The sequence below is a fragment of the Rattus rattus genome, chromosome 9 (assembly GCF_011064425.1).
Source record: "Rattus rattus isolate New Zealand chromosome 9, Rrattus_CSIRO_v1, whole genome shotgun sequence".
Lineage (NCBI taxonomy): Eukaryota > Metazoa > Chordata > Mammalia > Rodentia > Muridae > Rattus > Rattus rattus.
In genome coordinates this window covers 72,321,867-72,340,322 of record NC_046162.1, presented here as the reverse complement: position 1 = coordinate 72,340,322, position 18,456 = coordinate 72,321,867, and the positions used below count along the sequence as shown (strand labels likewise).

General features: G+C 44.8%; 1 protein-coding gene across 1 annotated transcript in view; it reads left to right on the top strand.

The window, feature by feature from the left end:
* The first annotated feature begins 79 nt into the window (after window positions 1–79).
* Cep95 (centrosomal protein 95) overlaps window positions 80–18,456 on the top strand; it is a 28,417-nt gene continuing 10,040 nt past the window's right edge. The window contains exons 1-8 of the mRNA XM_032914044.1: window positions 80–315; window positions 1,703–1,831; window positions 3,596–3,703; window positions 6,054–6,164; window positions 9,976–10,075; window positions 12,319–12,434; window positions 15,604–15,729; window positions 16,916–17,106. Of these exons, the coding sequence (XP_032769935.1) occupies window positions 297–315; window positions 1,703–1,831; window positions 3,596–3,703; window positions 6,054–6,164; window positions 9,976–10,075; window positions 12,319–12,434; window positions 15,604–15,729; window positions 16,916–17,106 (900 nt within the window). The 5' untranslated portion in view covers window positions 80–296. The remainder of the gene's footprint in view (window positions 316–1,702; window positions 1,832–3,595; window positions 3,704–6,053; window positions 6,165–9,975; window positions 10,076–12,318; window positions 12,435–15,603; window positions 15,730–16,915; window positions 17,107–18,456) is intronic.

The window sequence follows — 18,456 nt, the reverse complement described above, 5'->3', positions numbered from 1 at the left end:
GACCTGGCTGCCCTGCACGCCGATCTGAGAGCCCTTAAGCGGGATCTTGTCCGCGGGGAATGGTATCTGGAGCCCGCAAACTGCCGCCTAAGCGCGTGCTGCGAAAGGAAGTGCTTCTCTTCTGACCAATCAGCGGCGAGAAGCCGTTTTAACGTCCCTCCCTTTTCTACCCCTCCTTCCCCGCTCTCTGATTTCTACCCCCTCCTACTCCCTTCGGTTCTACCGGGTTCGACCCTTCCAGGACACCGTCGCCCGCGCTCTCGTCTTGGAGTCTGGCCGCGACCTCACTTGGCAGTATGGCCAGCTCAGAGGCTGGTGAGTCTCGGCCTGGAGCCCTAGTGTTTTTGTACTGCAGCATTCCGCAGGCCTCGGGCTGAATCTGAGCCATGTCTGGGCTGCTGGAGAGGCTCGTGATGGTTGGACACTAGTTGCAGTCGCAGGGAATCTCTAAATTTAGGGTCTCAGCCTCGAGACCTCATGTGTTTTCCAGGCGTGGAACTGAGACTTGGGATGAGACAGGAGCTCATTGACAAGGCTGGGACACCCTCATCCTGTTTTTACAGAGCAGTCAGGATCCTTCTTGGATCCGAGTTTCTGTGGGGTATCTAGCCACTGACTGTCTCTCCTTCCCCCTTGCTTTGTTTGGACTAGGGCTGAACCTATCTATATATATTTTTTCCTTTTGAGGCATAGCACTCATAAGATCTTTTGATGCCCTCTACAGTAACTGGCTTTGTCTAGTACAGCCTTTAAAAAGCCAATTGACTCGGTTGTCTAGGACGCTTTCCTCGTCCTTTCCAAGCAGAATACAAAATGGTTGTCATGGCTTGGTCAGCTGTGCGCATTGGGCATTGGGAGGAGGGCAAAATGGGCATGACACATTCAGACTACTGTCTCCAGAACGTCTGACAGTACTGGAAATGTGACCAATTCTAAAGTGCTTTCTAATATCCAGTCATTTCAGGATACAGGCGTTTCAAGCTTTCGGAATTATTGCTGAAACCCTTAATCTTTAGTCCTGTACTATCTGGGGGAGGGCAGGAGCTGTTTTTGGAAAAGAACAACAACGGGGAGCTTGATTAGGATTATTAATGTGCTAGTTTAGAGCTTAGCGATTTGGCTTTTTTTTTCTTTCATTTTTACCTTCGTACACATCAAATATAATAAAAAAGAAAACTAACAAATGCATTAGTGTCGGTGTTGTCATTATTCAAATTCCTAACAGCCTAAATTAATCACTTGTTTGGACACCCGAGAGATCTTACTTATACAAGATAATTGGGTAAAAACATGTCTAAAAACTACTGGGAATTCAGAGCTACCTCCATTAATTTCTAGCAGTTTTTAGGTTTTCATTTACAGCTGTCTTACGATATTCCTGGTTACCTATAAATTTATTGTAACTAAAAACACCCATGTAAGTATAAAAATACCGGTAAATAGGATTGTAGGTTGCAAGAATAAAAGTTGGGTTGGCACGACAGTTTTGACTGCATAAGGAGCTAGTTAGCACTGGAAATCATCCCAAAAAATTAAATATGTCTTTTGAAAACTTGCCTGGTTGAGTCTTTGAAATTTCATAACAAAGTCCTTATCTTCTACAGTTTTCAATGTAGATTCTTGTGCAGCAGTGATTTTTAATGTACATATTACTTTCTCTATTGCTACTGAAAACTGATTTCCCCCACTTCTTCCCCAACAGAATGGGTAACAATTGCCAATAACCTTCTTTTTAAATGTCACATACACCTGAGGATACACGAACTTCAAGACTGTGATGCTAATGTTTTTATTGCCCTTTATCAATCCATTTTGGGAGAAAAGGTACCAGGTAAGGGTATTGAAAAGCGAGAATAATTTTATGTCTTGGGTCACAGGTTTTCTTTGACATAGAATTTTGTTTCACTTTCAACATCTTATTTCTATCCAAATATGGCACAAGCTGCTTTAATGAGTACATTATGGACCTCACCCATAATAATAGCCACAATTAAGTAGTTTGGCATTTATCTGAGTTAATCCCCATTTAATTCAATCTCACACCGTTCATTCATGCCTTTCTGTAACTACCTTCAAGATTCCAAATTCGAATGGGTCCTGGAAATTTGTGGGATCTTACTTAACTATGGATTGAATTATAGATAGGAATTAACATTACAGTGGGTTGGTCAGGCTGGTCTACAGAGTGAATTCTAGAGTCACATAGACCTTTTTTATAGAAAAGAAAAGAAATGCTGTTTGTATTCGGTTAACCTAATTTACTAAAAAGACAGCTAATTCATGCTTTAGTGGTGCATGCTTTTATTCCCAGCACTGGGAGGCAGAAGGGAGGTAGATCTTTCCACAGAGATGGGGGCCAGCCTGGTCCACAGATCGAGTAAAGAAAACAGCCAATCCTTGTGACTTACTGGGACGCTCGTTTTCTTTAGGTGCCAGATCATTTGCATGTGTCCTCTGTTAACTGTCACAGACCCCTTATCTTTAGATTCCTTACTGCTCCCTCCTTTGGCTCTGAGGGATAAATGCGCATTATTGTAGAATGAGTGGCCTCTCATCTCCCCCACTATCAACTTGAATGAGCGTCCTCCACGTTTCCTAGAATAATGGTGTGGCCTGGAGTTGCGGTAGCTTGATATCAGTTTCAATTGTCCAGGGTCTCTGTATCCCTGGCTGTCCTGGAACTCACTCTGGAGACCAGGCTTGAGTCCTGGAACTCAAGAGAACCCCCCCTGCCTCTGCTTCCCGGGCATCGGGATCAAAAGCATGCACCTATACGCCCGCCGGGCTCCGGGGCCCACCTTCAATACCAGAGAGACACTTGGCTTGCTGTTAAGATCTTTCCATATCCTCTCATGTGTGCTTAGCTTTTGTGCCAGCAAGTCCCAGAAGATGCTGGCAATGACACTTAAGAGGCCCCCTGGAGCGCTTGCTGTGGTCTGGTGCTCTTGATTCTTGACACAGTATCACTGTGCAGCCTCGCTGGACCTAGAACTTGCTATGTGGACCAGGCTGTACTTTGCCTTCTGAATGCTGGTATTAAAGGCATGTGTCACCATGTCTAGCTCATTTGGGATTTCTTTTTTTTTTTGCTTTGCTTTGTCAAGGAAAGCAGCTCACAGTTGGGAGTTAAGTATCTTTTTGACTGTTTTGTTACATTTTTGAGACAGGTCTTGTTTTATTGACAAGTATAGTTACAAACTCATAATATCACCACAGCCCCTCCCCTCCTGTGCTGAGACATAAGTCATCATGCAGAGCCTTGTTTTTATTATTAGACCATCTTAAGACCTTGAATAGAGGGGTCTCTTTATTCCTTTACATGGTGCTTCCATAAAGTATACATTGAGTGAAAAATAACCTCACTAATATATACAGTGTTGAAAAACAAGTTCAAACCAGTAGTCAGCCAATACAGACTCTAGTGCTTAGTATTTAGGCTCCTTAAGTTCTTTTTGTTTGTTTGAGTTGCTTTTATAGCAGTAGAGTCTACCCAGAAGCTCAGTCATAGTTTTATTTACGACAAATATAAATGCATATTTCAAAACTTGGCTCCTCAAAGATCTAAAACAATGTGACTTTCCTTTCCGCCCCACAGACCTCATAGTTATTCCCAGGAATCAAGAAGACAACGCCCACAATGTGCAAGCTGTAATCGATTCACTAGCTTTGGATTACCTCCAGGTCAGCCTGTCTCATATAACAGGTTAGTATATGTTTACTCACCAGATAACAACATATTTTATCAAGTGTTAGAGTCTTGGATGCTGTTTAACCAAGTCCAAACAGGAAACTGTAAGGCTGGGCTGCCACAATCAATGTGTCAGGCCACAGCGAGGGCCCTGGAGAGCTGAACAAGGAGTTGCAAACGTGTTGTATATGTTTCTTGGGTTTTTTTGTTTTGTTTTGTTTTCTTGAGACAGGGCTTCTCTGTGTATCCCTGCCTGTCCTGGAACTCCCTCTGTAGACCAGGCTGGCCTCAAACTCAGATGGCCTGCCTGAGTTACACAGAGAAACCCTGTCTTGAAAGAAATCTGCCCGACCCCCATCCCTCCCCATGGTATGTACCACCGTGCTTCTTTAAAAGCATCATGCTGAATTTTGTAGCTAAAGAAACACCTAAGTGTCCACAGTTAGGGGCTGATTAAATTACTACTTTTTTGTTAATGCCCATCGGTATTTTGCCTGCATGTATGTCTGTGTGAAGGCATCAAGTCATGTGGAACTGGATTATGAACACTATAAGCTGTCATTGGGTGCTGGGAATTGAACCTGGGTCCTACAGAAAAGCAGCCAGTACTGTTAACCGGGCAGCCACCTCCAGCCTGAGGATATTCTTAATAAACAATTTTCACAATAACAGAAGATAATCTTCAGCATATACAGCGTAGGATAACTTGTCTTTCTGGTGATAAAACGCAGCACAGAGACCCAGTTGCCTCCCTACTACTGAAATTAAAGCTGAGTCACCACGTCCAGTTTCTTTCTTTTCTTTTCTTTAAAGCCCGATTCCCGAATTGTATCCTAGTCTAACTAATTAGCTCAGGCTGGCCTCAAACTCATAGCAGTCTTCCTCTCCCAGCCTCTTGAGCGTGGGGATTGTAGGTTCACATTACTGCGAATGGGTTGGTATTTGTGCTCTGTAAATGTCCTAGAGCAAGGTTATACAAACACATATTTGTAAAGGTTTTTAGTATGGAGCTGCCCTGGTAGCACAGAAATGAAAAGTCGAAGGTCTGCTTACCTCCTCAGGCTGACCACAGAGCAGCTCTTAACCGCTTACGGCTCTTTTAAAGCTCTCTCTCCCACCACAAAACTCTGCATCCACTGACAGTGCTGGGCTGGCATCTCGTGCTCCCCATCCTGGAAACCGAGAAGTCTGAGTATGCCCTTGGGACACAATTACATATTTTAAGCCAGAAAAACACAGCACTTGAAAACATGGTTTCTGGTGTGTTGTTTTAAAAATTAAAAAGCCTGCCACACTCCGTCTGGTTTTACCAACAGCAGAGGAAAACGTCAGAGTTCTTGTTTGGTTTGTTTAACCATGACATCATGGTTAAAATAAGATTTCAAGTCTGCGTTTGTTGTAGTTTTTTGAATGATGGGCATACTTGGCCGAAGGGTAGACAGTGTAGGAAGATGAGCTCCCTCCAGACGTGATGTTAATTAGAGTCCGTTTTAGATGATAGTAAACAAATCAAGCGGACATGTTTTACCAGCCTACCTACTCAGCTTTCCGACCTGACGTTATCTGTGGTCTCCTGCGGCCAGGTGCTGTGCTAGAGCCTTCCCAGAGATCAACTTCTGAGAGCTGGGGTAGAAGTCAGTGGGGATGCTCACCTAGCATGCGGGAAGCGGGCCTTCGTCTCCAGTGTCATCATAAACCAGCTGCCAATACACGACTGTGGTTCCAGCATTCAGGAGGAGGGACTTACCGTCATCCTGACTGCATAGAAAGTTTGAGACCAGTTTGGGATACTTGGGGTCCTGTCTCAAGAAAGGAAAAAAAAAAAAATGGTTCGACCTTTACAAAGTAAATCGATGTGAACCGAGGTTCCTGATGGAAGTGGCCAGCAAGTTATTAATTTTATCTTGCTGTAGCTTTTCCCAGCCAGCCTGGAGAAGCTACTACCACTCTGAGTAGCTACTGTAAAGTTCCTGCTCTTTCCTGTTTTGGTTGGACTCTCCCAGAGGATGTTCCATGGAGACACTCAGCTGCTAGGAAAAGGGCTGTGCCAGTGACAGTTAAACACGGCATTCAGGCTCCCCCACCTCTTGTTTCTTCAGATACAGTCAGGCAACAGGAAATGGATGTTTTTGATAATTTATCATTGCTTTTCCTTGGTTGGTTTGTACCTGTGTCCACAAACAGCATTCTTTTTTTTTTTTTTTTTTTTTTTGGTTCTTTTTTTCGAGCTGGGGACCCAACCCAGGGCCTTGCGCCTAGGCAAGCGCTCTACCACTGAGCTAAATCCCCAACCCCACAAACAGCATTCTTATACCCATGTCAAGGCTTGTGAGGCTTTCTTAAAGTTTGTGTCTTCTGTGCCCAGGAGAGAACATAGTGAAAGGGGACAAGGGATCCATAAAGAATCTCCTAGAAATATTTGATGGATTGCTGGAGTATCTGACAGAGCACATCAGCGAATCGTCTCACAACAGAAGTAAGTTTAAATACAGCCAGCCAGCTCGGAACCTCTAATACAAACCAGCTGGCGCATGTGAGGATAAAGTTCTAGTCCCTTCTGTTCTCGGTGGTTGGAAACTCTATCCTAGACTCCCATTATACTCCTCGCTAACTTGGATGTGGCTCTTAAATTACAACCGATCAATAACAGAAAGTTACGTTTCTAGCTGAATTATTTATTGTCCTATAATTACATGAAATATCTTGTTCCAGGATTTTCTGTCAGAACTGCCATCACACTTGGTAAGTGTGGATGTTACCAAGGAATTAGTGGGGAGACCTGGTACATCATTGCTTCTGACCTAAATTGGCATTTTATGACAGTCTGAATATTTGTAATATTACTCTTGGAGTAACAGACTTAGCATGTGAAATTTCTTTAATGTAGAAATGTACTGCCATACTTAAATTAATTTTTTCACCTTTGATAAATTCTATATCTAGGGGCTGGAGAGATGTCTCACTGGTTAAGAGCATTGTCTGCTCTTCCAGAGGTCCTGAGTTCAATTCTCAGAAACCACATGGTGGCTCACAACCATCTGTAATGGAATCTGATGCCCTCTTCTGGTGTGTCTGAAGGCAGCAACAGTGTGCTCATATACGTAAAAAAAATAATTTTTTTTTTTTTAAATCTGTATCTAGGAACTTACCCTAAGGAAGTAATCCTAAAGACATTTAAGTGCTTGAAATTCTTCCTTGCATCATTACTTGTAATTATGGAAGAGGAAGCTATAAATATAGAGTGTGTGTGTGTGTATATGTGTGTGTGTGTGTGTGTGTGTGTGTGCATGTGTGTGTGTGTGCGCGCGCGCGCTGAATAAACAGGGTCTTATGTAACCCAGGCTAATCTTGAACTTAATTTTGTTGGGACAGAGTGTCTCTGTGTAGCCCTGGCTCTCCTGGAACTTACTCTGTAGACCAGGCTGGCCTCAGATCCACCTGCCTCTGCCTCTGTAATGCTGGGATTATAAGGGTAAACTATCCTGTAACAATGGATAGAATAGTACATGACCCGTTCTTGGATTGCAGAACTAAACAGAAAGTTTTAGGAGAAATAGTGATAGGCATGAATTCTAGTACACATTTAAACAAAATGCCTGGGTCCACGTATCCTTCCATTCTGTGTAGCAGTTCCTGGGAGACCTGAGCTCAGGCTGTGGCACCTGCAGGCAGTCTTCAGGTCTCTGGTTAAAGGGCCCTACTCCAGATCAGTGGCTGGAATGAGTAAGAGCTATGCTGGAGCCTGGAAAGGGGTAGCAGGCTGGGAATGTCTTTACTTCAGGGATTTTGAGTGATTCCTGTTAAATGCTACTTCATGTACTTCGAGAAGTTGAGAGCCACGTGTCAGGTTTGCAGTTTCAATGAATTAGGAAGACAGCTCTGAATGTGTATAAGAACACCTGAAGGGTGCATGGCAGGGGAGCCCCCCAACTCAGGGCTCTCAGGAGTGTGCAGTGTGCCGCGCCTTTTAACTTTGTTCTCATTACATTCGTCTTTACTTGCGAGTACAGTGCAGAGTGGATGGGCAGCTTCACTACAGAGTGTATGTAGAATGGGTTCTCCCCTCTCACCATGCGGGTCTCAAAGACCAAACTCAGGTTGGCAGGTTTGGCAGGAGTTACCTTGACCCACTGTCCGTGTGTGTGTGTGTGTGTGTGTAAAAAGTGGCAGGGCAATCTCTGAGTTTGAGGTAAATGTTGGAAGCAATTTTACAATTTTTTAAAAATAATTTCAATAATTTTTAAAGTTGTATTTATTCTATATAAGTGCACTGTAGCTGTCTTCAGACACACCAGAAGAGGGCATCAGATCCCATTACAGATGGTTGTGAGCCACCATGTGGTTGCTGGGATTTGAACTCAGGACCTCTGGAAGAGCAGTCAGTGCTCTTAACCACTGAGCCATCTCTCCAGCCCCACAGCAACTCTTAAAATGAAAGCATTTAACTAGGGGCTAGCTTTCAGAAGCTAGCTTATTCTATTATCATTGCAGCAGGCCCACGTGGTGCTGGAGAAGTAGCTGAGAGCTGCATCCGCATCCACAAGCAGACACACACACACACACACACACACACACACACACACACACACACACACGGCTTGGTATGGACTTTTGAAACCTCAAAGCCCACCTTCAGTGACACACTTTCTCCAACAAGGTCACATCTCTTTATCCTTCTAATCCTTTCAAAAGCACTGCTCCCTGGTGACGAAGCATCCAGCTAGATGAGACTGTGGGGCCATCCTTACTCCGTCCACCACAAGGGTGGAGGGAGCTGGGAGAACTGAGATATTTTTTTTTTTTTTTTTGGTTCTTTTTTTTTCGAGCTGGGGACCAACCCAGGGCCTTGCGCTTCCCAAGCGCCTACCACTGAGCTAAATCCCAACCCTGAGATTTTTTTTTTTAAAGATTTATTCATTTATTATATGTAAGTACACTGTAGCTGTCTTCAGACACACCAGAAGAGGGCATCAGATCTCTTTACAGATGGTTGTGAGCCACCATGTGGTTTCTGGGAATTGAACTCAGGACCTCTGGAAGAGTAGTCAGGTGCTCTTAACCGCTGAGCCATCTCTCCAGCCCCCGAGAACTGAGATTTTTGTGTGAGTGCATAATGATAGAAACAGAAGTATTCCCAGGGGAAGTCTGTAGTGAGCTGAGCTGTGCAGTTGAGCCCCTCTCTGTGACAGCACCTTAGTTGGACAACTTTCTAAGATTCAAGTTTGACTTACAAAGGGCCAAAGTGTATTTATTTGTTATTGTTATCTGGAGCCTGTCATATTCTTCAAAGTTCCGGTTAACAGTAACGGGAACAAATATCTGTTGTCATTAACCACATGACCTGTGTAGTGTGGCTTCCACCTGGGACCTAGCATTGTTGTTTACCACTGAAGAGTGAGGCTTTGAAGATAGGAACTCAGGGGTCAGTACTTTGTTCTGCCCTTGCTGTATTGTCAATGTTCGCTAAGCTTTTGTTCTTTAAGGCAGGGCCTTGAATAGCCATTGCTGGCCTTCTGCTCCTGGTAGTCCTTTCTCAGTCTGCCCATGAATACAGGTGTGCCCCATTTCACCTGTCTCTCAGCCTGTATTCTTTCCTGAGGGCTGTGAAAGTGAAGTGGAAATAGTTAGGGAAGAGCACATACACAAGAGTGTCCACAAGGTCCTGAAGCGCACCTCTGGAAATGTACAGGTAGACAGGAATGGGGGGAATGCTTCCATAGGGAACATGCAGAATACAGAGGGGAGATCTGGTCACAGAGGCCTTCTGACATTGGTGAAAGTGGATAGTAAAAGATGGAGACTTTTATCTAGACCGTGATGTGGTCTCCCAGCCTAAAGCCATGATTGTCTTGGAATCTGAGGCATGTTGGCACAATAGCTTTTGTGCTGACTTCCTTTATCATCATCTGCTATCCCTTCCAGATGAAGTGCTGTAAGTGAGCCTAGCTTTAACAGAGGGGCTGGATAGGGCTGGAAGAGCCTTAGTGGGTAAGAAAGCATTTGTCTCCTAAGCTTGACAGCCTGAATTCCATTCCCAGAACCCACAGAGAAGGAGAGAGAAAACTCCCCAATGTTGTCCCCTGACCTCCACACTTGGGCACTCAAGCAACTGCATAAATCTTGCCCCCCTAAGTGTGCAAACACAGGGAGATAATGAACCAATGCTGTGATTGACTGCCTGATATGCTGTGGAGCCGGTGCTTGTCTCTTGTTTTCCAGGGGACTCACTCGTTGGTTTGCACAGACTCCGGTATCAACTTAGCCTTCATTGTTCTCTTTCTAAACAGGTGCATCTGAACAGTTTTGTAGAGACTCTTGTGGAGAAGAACCGGTGGAAGAGCTAGAAAGTGCCAAGGAGTCATCCTGGAGAAAAGTTCCTTTTATGAGGTAGTGTGCAGTGCCTGTGAACTTCATCCACAAGCTGTGCTTTCCACTGTGTGAGAGTAAGCCCAGCGCACTCTAACAGCCCCTCCAAAGCAAATGTGAACGTTTTATACCCTTTCGAGGGACTTTTAAGAACATGGAACTGTATTTAATAATTTAAAGCTAGTTTTCAGTTTTAACTACCTATTGATTTTTAATTTTCCCTTGATCATCAACTTTTCTTTTGGAGACAGGTCTTGTGTAGCCTGGGCTGGCCTTGAACTCACTGCTCAGTATGACTTAGCAGGGCACAAAATGTTACAAAAGTGCTTTTGGGGGGCATTTAGGGGATGGGTTCCTAGCTTTTGCTGCCCTGTAATTCACTCTGTAGACCAGGCTGGCCTTAAGCTTAGAGATAACCCTGCCTCTGCCTCCCAAGTGCTGGGACAAAGGTGTGTAACACTGCTGCCTAGCCTAGAAATGTTTTTAAAGATCTTTAAAGGGCTGGAGAGATGGCTCAGGGTTAGGAACACTGACTGCTCTTCCAGAGGTCCTGAGTTCAAATCCCAGCAACCACATGGTGGCTCACAACCATCTGTAATGGGATCCGATGCCCTCTTCTGGTATGGCTGAAGACAGCTGAGGTGTACTCATATATAATAAATAAATCTTAAAAAATAAAAGGTCTTTAAAGAGATGAAATCTAGTGTTCAGAGGTAAATACCATTAGCTTCTGTTAGCAGTTCAGTCTTCAGTGCTGATGCATTGTTCTTTTTTCCCCTTTTCTTTTTGGTGGTACTGGGATCAAACACAAGGATCTCATCCACGTTAGGCAGACATTCTATCTCTGAGCCCTTGAACTTTCTGTCTTTCCCATCTCCGCTTTCACTACCCTTTTCATTCTAGACTTTTGTTAAGATGTTTCTAAGTACCCCTGGCTGCCTTGAATTCCTGATTTTCCTGCCTTTGCCTTTCAGCTGTTGAGATTAAAGTCATGTAGTAACACACCAACACTTAATTCTTTTCATTATCTGTCTGTCGATCTCTTTGTTTTATTTTTGAGGCAGGGTCTCACTATGTAGCTTTGGCTAGCATGGAATTCACAGATCAAAGGTGTGCACTCAGGAGGCAGAGGCAGGGGGATCTCTGAGTTTGAGGCCAGTCTGGTCAACAGAGTGAGTTCCAGGATACGGAGAAACCCGGAAGGAAGGAAAGAAGGAAGGAAGGAAGGAAAGGAAGGAAGGAAGGATGGATGGACAGATGGACGGACAGATACTGGTACTACACCAAGTCTGTCCTCAGCCCTTAAGAATATTTGCTGTGACCAGAGCTTCCAGGGACTAAGCCACTACCTAAAGACTATACATGAACTGACCCTGGACTCTGACCTCATAGGTAGAAATGAATATCCTAGTAAGATCCCCAGTGGAAGGGGAAGCCCTGGGTCCTGCTAAGACTGAACCCCCAGTGAACTAGACTGTTGGGGGGAGGGCAGCAATGGGGGGAGGGTTGGGAGGGGAACACCCATAAGGAAGGGGAGGGGGAGGGGGATGTTTGCCCGGAAACCAGGAAAGGGAATAACACTCGAAATGTATATAAGAAATACTCAAGTTAATAAATAAAAAAAAAAGAATATTTGCTGTGAACGTCTAAGGCTCCCACAGCCTTAGACTCACCAAGGTTTGCTGTTTTTATTTATTTAAAAAAGATTTATTATGTAAAGTATATAGTATTTTGCCTGCATGTAAGTCTTCAGACCAGATGGTTATGAGCTACTATGTGGTTGCTGGGAATTGAACTCAGGACCTCTGGAAGAGCAGCCAGTGCTCTTAACCACTGAGCCATCTCTCCAGGCCCCACCTCACCCCCCACCCATTGGTGTTTTTTTTTTTTTCCTTTCTTTTTTCGAGCTGGGGACCCCAACCCAGGGCCTTGTGCTTGCTAGGCAAGCGCTCTACCACTGAACTAAATCCCCAACCCCCATTGGTGTTTTTTAATCTTTGACACATGAAGCTGTTTCCATCTTGCATATAGCAGTCAAAACCAAATGGAAAAACAGCAAAAGGAAATCTTCCTTTCATCCCCCACCCCACCCCCTTTCTGTGCTGGGATAAACCAGGGCTTTAAGCATGGTAGGCAAGTGCTGAGTTACTGGGCTACACCAGAGCCCCAGTCCTTATGCACCTAGGATTGGCAGCCTGCATACCTGTGGGCGCTGTTTGAAGTAGCTCTGTGGTCAGAGCAGGCCATAGTGAGACCTTTTTCAGGTGCTCCTTCTCATCCGATGCTTTGGGCCCCACCTGGGATGAAGAGGAAGCTGAGTCCACAGGGGAAATAATCAGACTTGGAGACACTGCACACACCTTCTCCCTAAGGAGTAATGGTGAGTAGACAAACTCTAAATATCAGTTGTCACCTAACACACAAGCACAAAGGTATAGACTCATACAGTTTAAGATGAATAGAGCTTCGGTTAAGTTATCCCATTGAGTCACAGCATATCACCACTGCCCACTAACTACGAACAGCTCTCTGGCATTCTAGCTGTGTGAGAAGCAAGGGCTTGTACGCAGGTGTGATGGTTTGTCTCTGCTCGGCCCGGGGAGTGGCACTATTAGAGGGTGTGGCCCTGTTGGAGTTGTGTGGCCTATTGGAGTAGGTGTGGCACTGTGGGCCTGGACTTTGTCCTAGCTTCCTGGAAGTGAGTCTTCCACTAGCAGCCTTCAGATGAAGATGTAGAACTCTTAGCTCTGTCTGCACCATGCCTGCCTGGATGGCTGCCCTGCTTCCAATTTGATGATGATAGACTGAACCTCTGAACCTGTAAGCCAGCCCCAATTAAATGTTGTCCTTAAGACTTGACTTAGTCATGGTGTCTGTTCACAGCAGTAAAACCTTAACTAAGACAGCAGGTAAAGCCAAAGCAAGTCAGTACATGCAGAACTGCCATTTAATCTGTTAGACAAATGAGATAAGAAATTATTGATGCAGCTTTGAGCTTGGTTACCCCATTGGAGTATTTAATTGTCACTCACTTGTTCATGGTGTACACTAACAAGTTCATGTTCTTGGAAGTTTGCTTCAGGCCTGTGTCTAACAATCTATAGACAGAGCGCCTCTCACGCTCCCGCTGTGCACCCATTGTGCCCTCAGTCAGCTGTTGTACGCGGTTCCAGCCTGCTCTCAGTTGGAACTCCTCAGCCAGCACATAGCCCATCTATTACTGGCAGGTTCATGTTCCATCACCCAGCCTCCTCACCCGTGTCAGACTCTAAGGCAGTGTTCAGTGCCATGGCCTTCTCTGTATTTCTATAACAGCATTCATACACTGCATGGAAAATTACAGTCCCTTAGGTAAACTGAGCTCTAGAAAAATAGGCAGGCCGCACTTCCCCATCCGGGCACTAGCGATACACTGGGAAAGGAGCGGCTGCCGAGCCACCTTCACGGCGCTCAGCCTGTGTGTGAGCACGGACTATAAAATGGACAGTAAAACTCTGGTTTATTTTAGTCTCAAAACTTGGCAAAATCCAAGGCCACAATAAGGATGTTTTTGGATGTAACGACGAAACACTAGTGTGGAAATAGGTACAATAAACTGAGAATCTAGTGGCTTTGTTCCATAACTCTTGGCTTTGTGCTTTGGACAAGGCCCTTTTTTAAGTTTGATTTTCATTGGTGTGAAATGAGACACTTAGACAAAGCCATCTCTGTAGTCTCTGTCAGCATTAACACTCCAATTAGAGGGAAGTCTTACATTCCAGCAGCAGACCAAAAACAGGAGGGAAGGGATGGGGAGTGCAGAATGGGTAATGTGATATCAAATGCCATGAAAAATGTTTAACTGCAAAATCTGAAACTTTGAGTAACTGACATACTGTAAGTGGAAAATTTCAGCCTGGGTCAGCCAAAGGACTCATCCAGACATCCAGCAAAGGCACTTTGCCACCAAGTCTGACCACCTTAGTTCTAATCTAAGGACCCACACGGTGGGACAGAACTCTCAAGTTATCCTCAGACCTTTTTATGGCCACCATGGTATCCTATGCACAAAAATAAACAAAATATAAGAAGGTAGGGAGCTGCAGGGGTACTATGACCATTTTAATTGTATATTATATACTGTGCCTGGCTAGTTTTATGTCAGCATGACAGAAGTCATCAGAGGACGGAACCCCAATTGAGAAAATGGCTTCCTAAGATTAAGTTCTAGGCAAGCCTGTAGGGCATTTTCTTAATGATATATGTGTGAGGGCCCAGCCCATTGTGTGTGGAGCCATCCCTGGGCTGGTGGTCCTGGGTTCCATAAGAAAGCAGGCTGAGCAAGCCAGTAAGCAGCGCTCCCTCATAGCCTCTGCATCAGCTCCTGTTTGGTTCCTGTTTTCCTGTTTTGGCTGGTGAGCTGGGGGATGGAAGTGTGAGCGGAATAACCTTTTCTTCCCGAGCTGCTTTTGGCCACAGTGTGTCATCACAGCAGTAGTAACTCTAAATCGCGGACAGACATAAAATAATCAAGAGTAAAAAAAATTATTAGATGTGGTGGTGGATGCCTTTAATCCCAGCACTCAGGAGGAAGAGAGAGAAGGTCCTCTGTGAGTTTGATGCCAGCTTGGTCTACATAGTGAATTCCAGGATAGCCAGGGCTACACAGAGAAACCCTGTCTCAAAAAAAAAAAAAAAAAAAAAAGTTGAGGCTATGTATGAAAATGTTAAAAATATGTAAATATGTTAAGGCATGTATGAAACATGAATGAATTGGGTCCTCCCTCTAATGAAGATTATTTTGTATAAGCCTATTTCCAAAGTTGTAAACCCTTCTGGCCCCAAGCACTCTAATGTGGGATATACATCATGTTACTTGTTTTCAGATTAGACACAGAGCTCCAGAGAATCAATTCAGTCAGGAAAAAAATTCAAACTAAATTTTTTTTTAAGATTTTTTTTTTAATGTATGTGAACACACTGTAACTGTCTTCAGACACAGCAGAAGAGGGCATCAGATCCCATCACAGATGGTTGTGAGCCACCACGTGGTTGCTGGGAATTGAACTCAGGACCTCTGGAAGAGCAGTCAGTGCTCTTAACCACTGAGCTGTCTCTCCAGCCCCAAATTAGAATTGTAATTAAAACTTAAAGACAATGAATAAAAACAAAGAACAGTGGGGTGTAGTGTTTGAATTTCCTGTGATAAAAGCGCACCTTCCTTTTATATTTAGACAGATAGGTCAGATAACAGTCGTCCGTGTTCACAGACATCTAATTTAGGCCTCAGTCCTAAACCATCCGTTTTAGTAATGGTCCCAGCCACAGCCCATCTCATCCAGCAGCACTTCCGCATCCCTGGCGCCATTCTCTAAGGCAGAGCAACGCAGCTCTTAGAAAACTGCGCTCAGGCCGTGGGTGCTGCCTCTTCCTGTCTCACAGTTGTTGGAGGTAATTGGTATCACGAGCATTTGGGACATCTTTGAACATGTTGTTCCTGTAAGCTTTTAATATATTTAATAAACTCTGCTGATGGTTTAAAACTTTAGCTTTTATATTCTCTCTCTAAGGTGCCCAGAATTCTATGAATTTCTGGTCTAGAAAAGCCTCAACTTCAGGCACTAGGCCGCCTGAGGAAATGTTGAACCCTGGCTTATCAAGTTTCCTGTTCAAGAATGGGCCAACGTGTGAAGAAGGTGAGTTGTGCTGGGGGTTTAGTTCTTGACACTACCTGCAGCAGTGTGTGTGTACATGTTGCAGTGCCCGTATGTAGGTCAGAGGGCAACTTGCACAAACTCCTACTTTAGGTCCTGGGAGTTGCACCCAGATCATCTGGATTGGCAGCAAGCACCTTTACCTGCTGAACCCTTTCGCCAGTCCGTGAGCTCTTGTTCTAATTAAATTAAAAATATATTCCTGGACTGGAGAGGTGGCTCAGTGGTTAAAAGCACTGACTGCTCTTCCAGAGATCCTGAGTTCAATTCCCAGCAACCACATGGTGGCTCACAACCATCTGTAATGGGATTTGATGCTCTCCTCTGGTGTGTCTGAAGACAGCTACTTATATACATAACATAAGTAAATCCTTAAAAAGATAAATATATTCCTGTCTTAGTTTGGGTTTTACTGCTGTGAACAGACTCCATGACCAAGGCAACCCCCTTTTTTTTTTCTTTTTCATTTTTCTTTTTTTCGGAGCTGGGGACCGAACCCAGGGCGTTGCGCTTGCCACTGAGCTAAATCCCCAACCCCAAGGCAACTCTTATAAGGACAACATTTAATTGGGGCTGGCCTACAGGTTCAGAAGGTCAGTCCATTATCATCAAGGCGGGAGCATGGCAGTGTCCAGGCGGGCATGGTGCAGGAGGAGCTGAGAGTTCTGTTTTCATCTGAAGGCCACTGGGAGAAGACTGGCTTCCAGGCAGTTAGGAGGAGGGTCTTAAAGCCCACACCCACAGTGACACACCCACTCCAACAAGGCCTTCTCTCCAAATAGTGCCACTCTCTGCGCCATGCATATTTAAACCACCACAAGTCCTAAACTGAGCCCAGTGGCTGATGGTATCATCCCAGCGTTTGGGAAGCTGAGGCAGGTGGATTGCTGTGCAAAGTTTGAGGACAGCCTAGAATATAGAGTGAATTCTAGGACAGTGATACTCTAGTAGAGAGACCTTCTTTCAAAAACAAAACCAATTTCATAGTCATCCTGGCCTGGGGCTGTCGCTCAGTGGAAGATGGCGGGGGCCTGCACAGGAGGCCGGAGCTCCATCTTCTGCACCTCACACGTGCATCCCTGTGGTGTGTGTGAATGTGCTTGTGCATGTGTAAAACCACTTGTTTTCAGGGACTCCACTCTAAGGCCCACTTAATTTCTCTTCGCAGAAGAAGCTCCTCCTATACACATGGCTACGAGTGCCAGGAAGCTCGGCGAGCCGATCCGAGCCGCCATTCCCTTACATCCTCCCTACCACCCTCCTGAGCGGAGAGCGCCTTGTCCCATAGGCAAGGAATACCTCTGCTCAGGTCACTACTTGTCTACGCCGACTTCTGGAGAGCACATGGCACCTTCTGTGGTAAGCGGAAAGGTTTGCTTGTAATTGGCTAAGAGCTCATATGTTAGTGATTTTCACTGCTGGTGATTGAACCTAGAGCCTTAAATGAATGTGTTGAGCAAACACAGTCCCAGCCCCAGGAGTCCTTCTACTGAAAGAGGGCTCTGCTAGAACGGTCGTCAGGTATATTAATCAAGTCTGAGCCAGGCACAGTGACGCACACTCAAGTCACAGCCCTTGGGAAGCTAAGGTGAGGATATTGGGAATTTGAGGCCAAGTTGGGCTATACACCGAGACCCTTTCTCTCATTCGTAAACAGCGAACAGATGTAAATTAAATAAATATAAATTAAATAAGTAAATAATAAATAATCTAAGTGTCTTATTCCTTTTTCTTTTTTTTTTTTTTTTTTTTTTTGAGACAAAGTCTTCCTTCCTGTGTGTGTAGTCCCCCCAGCTAGCCAGGAACTTGTGCTGTAGACTAAATTGGCCTTCAATTCATAGAGATCTGCCTATTTCTGCCTCGCCAGTGCTGGGAATAACGGTGCATCAGACTTAAATTTACCTCAGTAGGCTGGACATGTATCCTAATTGGTAGAATGTCCACCTATGATAAATCCCCAACATTTTGTAAACCCAATCCTCGGTGCAGAGGTAAGAAGATTAGAAATTCACATTCATCCTCAGCTGTAAGAAACCCTGTCTTTACAAACAAGTTGAGGTTGGAGAGATGGATCGGTGGTTAAGAGCACTGGCTTCTCTTCCAGGGGACCCAGACTTGACTCCCAGCACCCATGTGGCAGCTCACAACTTCAGTAACTTGAGTCCTGGGGGATCAGACACCCCTGTCTGTGTAGACACACATGTTGCATAGTCATACACACTGGCAAAGCACCTGTATACACGAAATAATAAACTAAATGAATAACTTATTTTAATTTGTCAAGATGGAGTTTCTCTGTAGCCCTGGCTGTCCTAGAACTCACTCTGTAGACCAGGCTGGCCTCACACTCAGAGCTCCACCTGCCCCTGCCTCCACTGAGACTAACAGGGGGCACCACCACTGCCCAGCAGTAAATGCTTTTTAAAGTAAAAGAAAAGAAGATGGCGTCTGTAGCTCCCTGTGTGCTCTTACCTAGGCAGACAGGGATGAGGAAGAGGAGCCAGCCACAGGACGCTTGGTCTGTGCCAAGCACAGTCGGGGTGCTCTGTAGGCTTTATCCTCAGAACATTGTGGAGTGGACACTGACTGCCGAGGGCAAGCTGATCTAGAGAAGTTAATGCCTCGTTGGAGGCTGTGCCACAATTATAGAATCAGAATTTGAACTCAAGCGAAAAGTGTCTGGCCCTGAGCTGTATATCTGTAATTAAA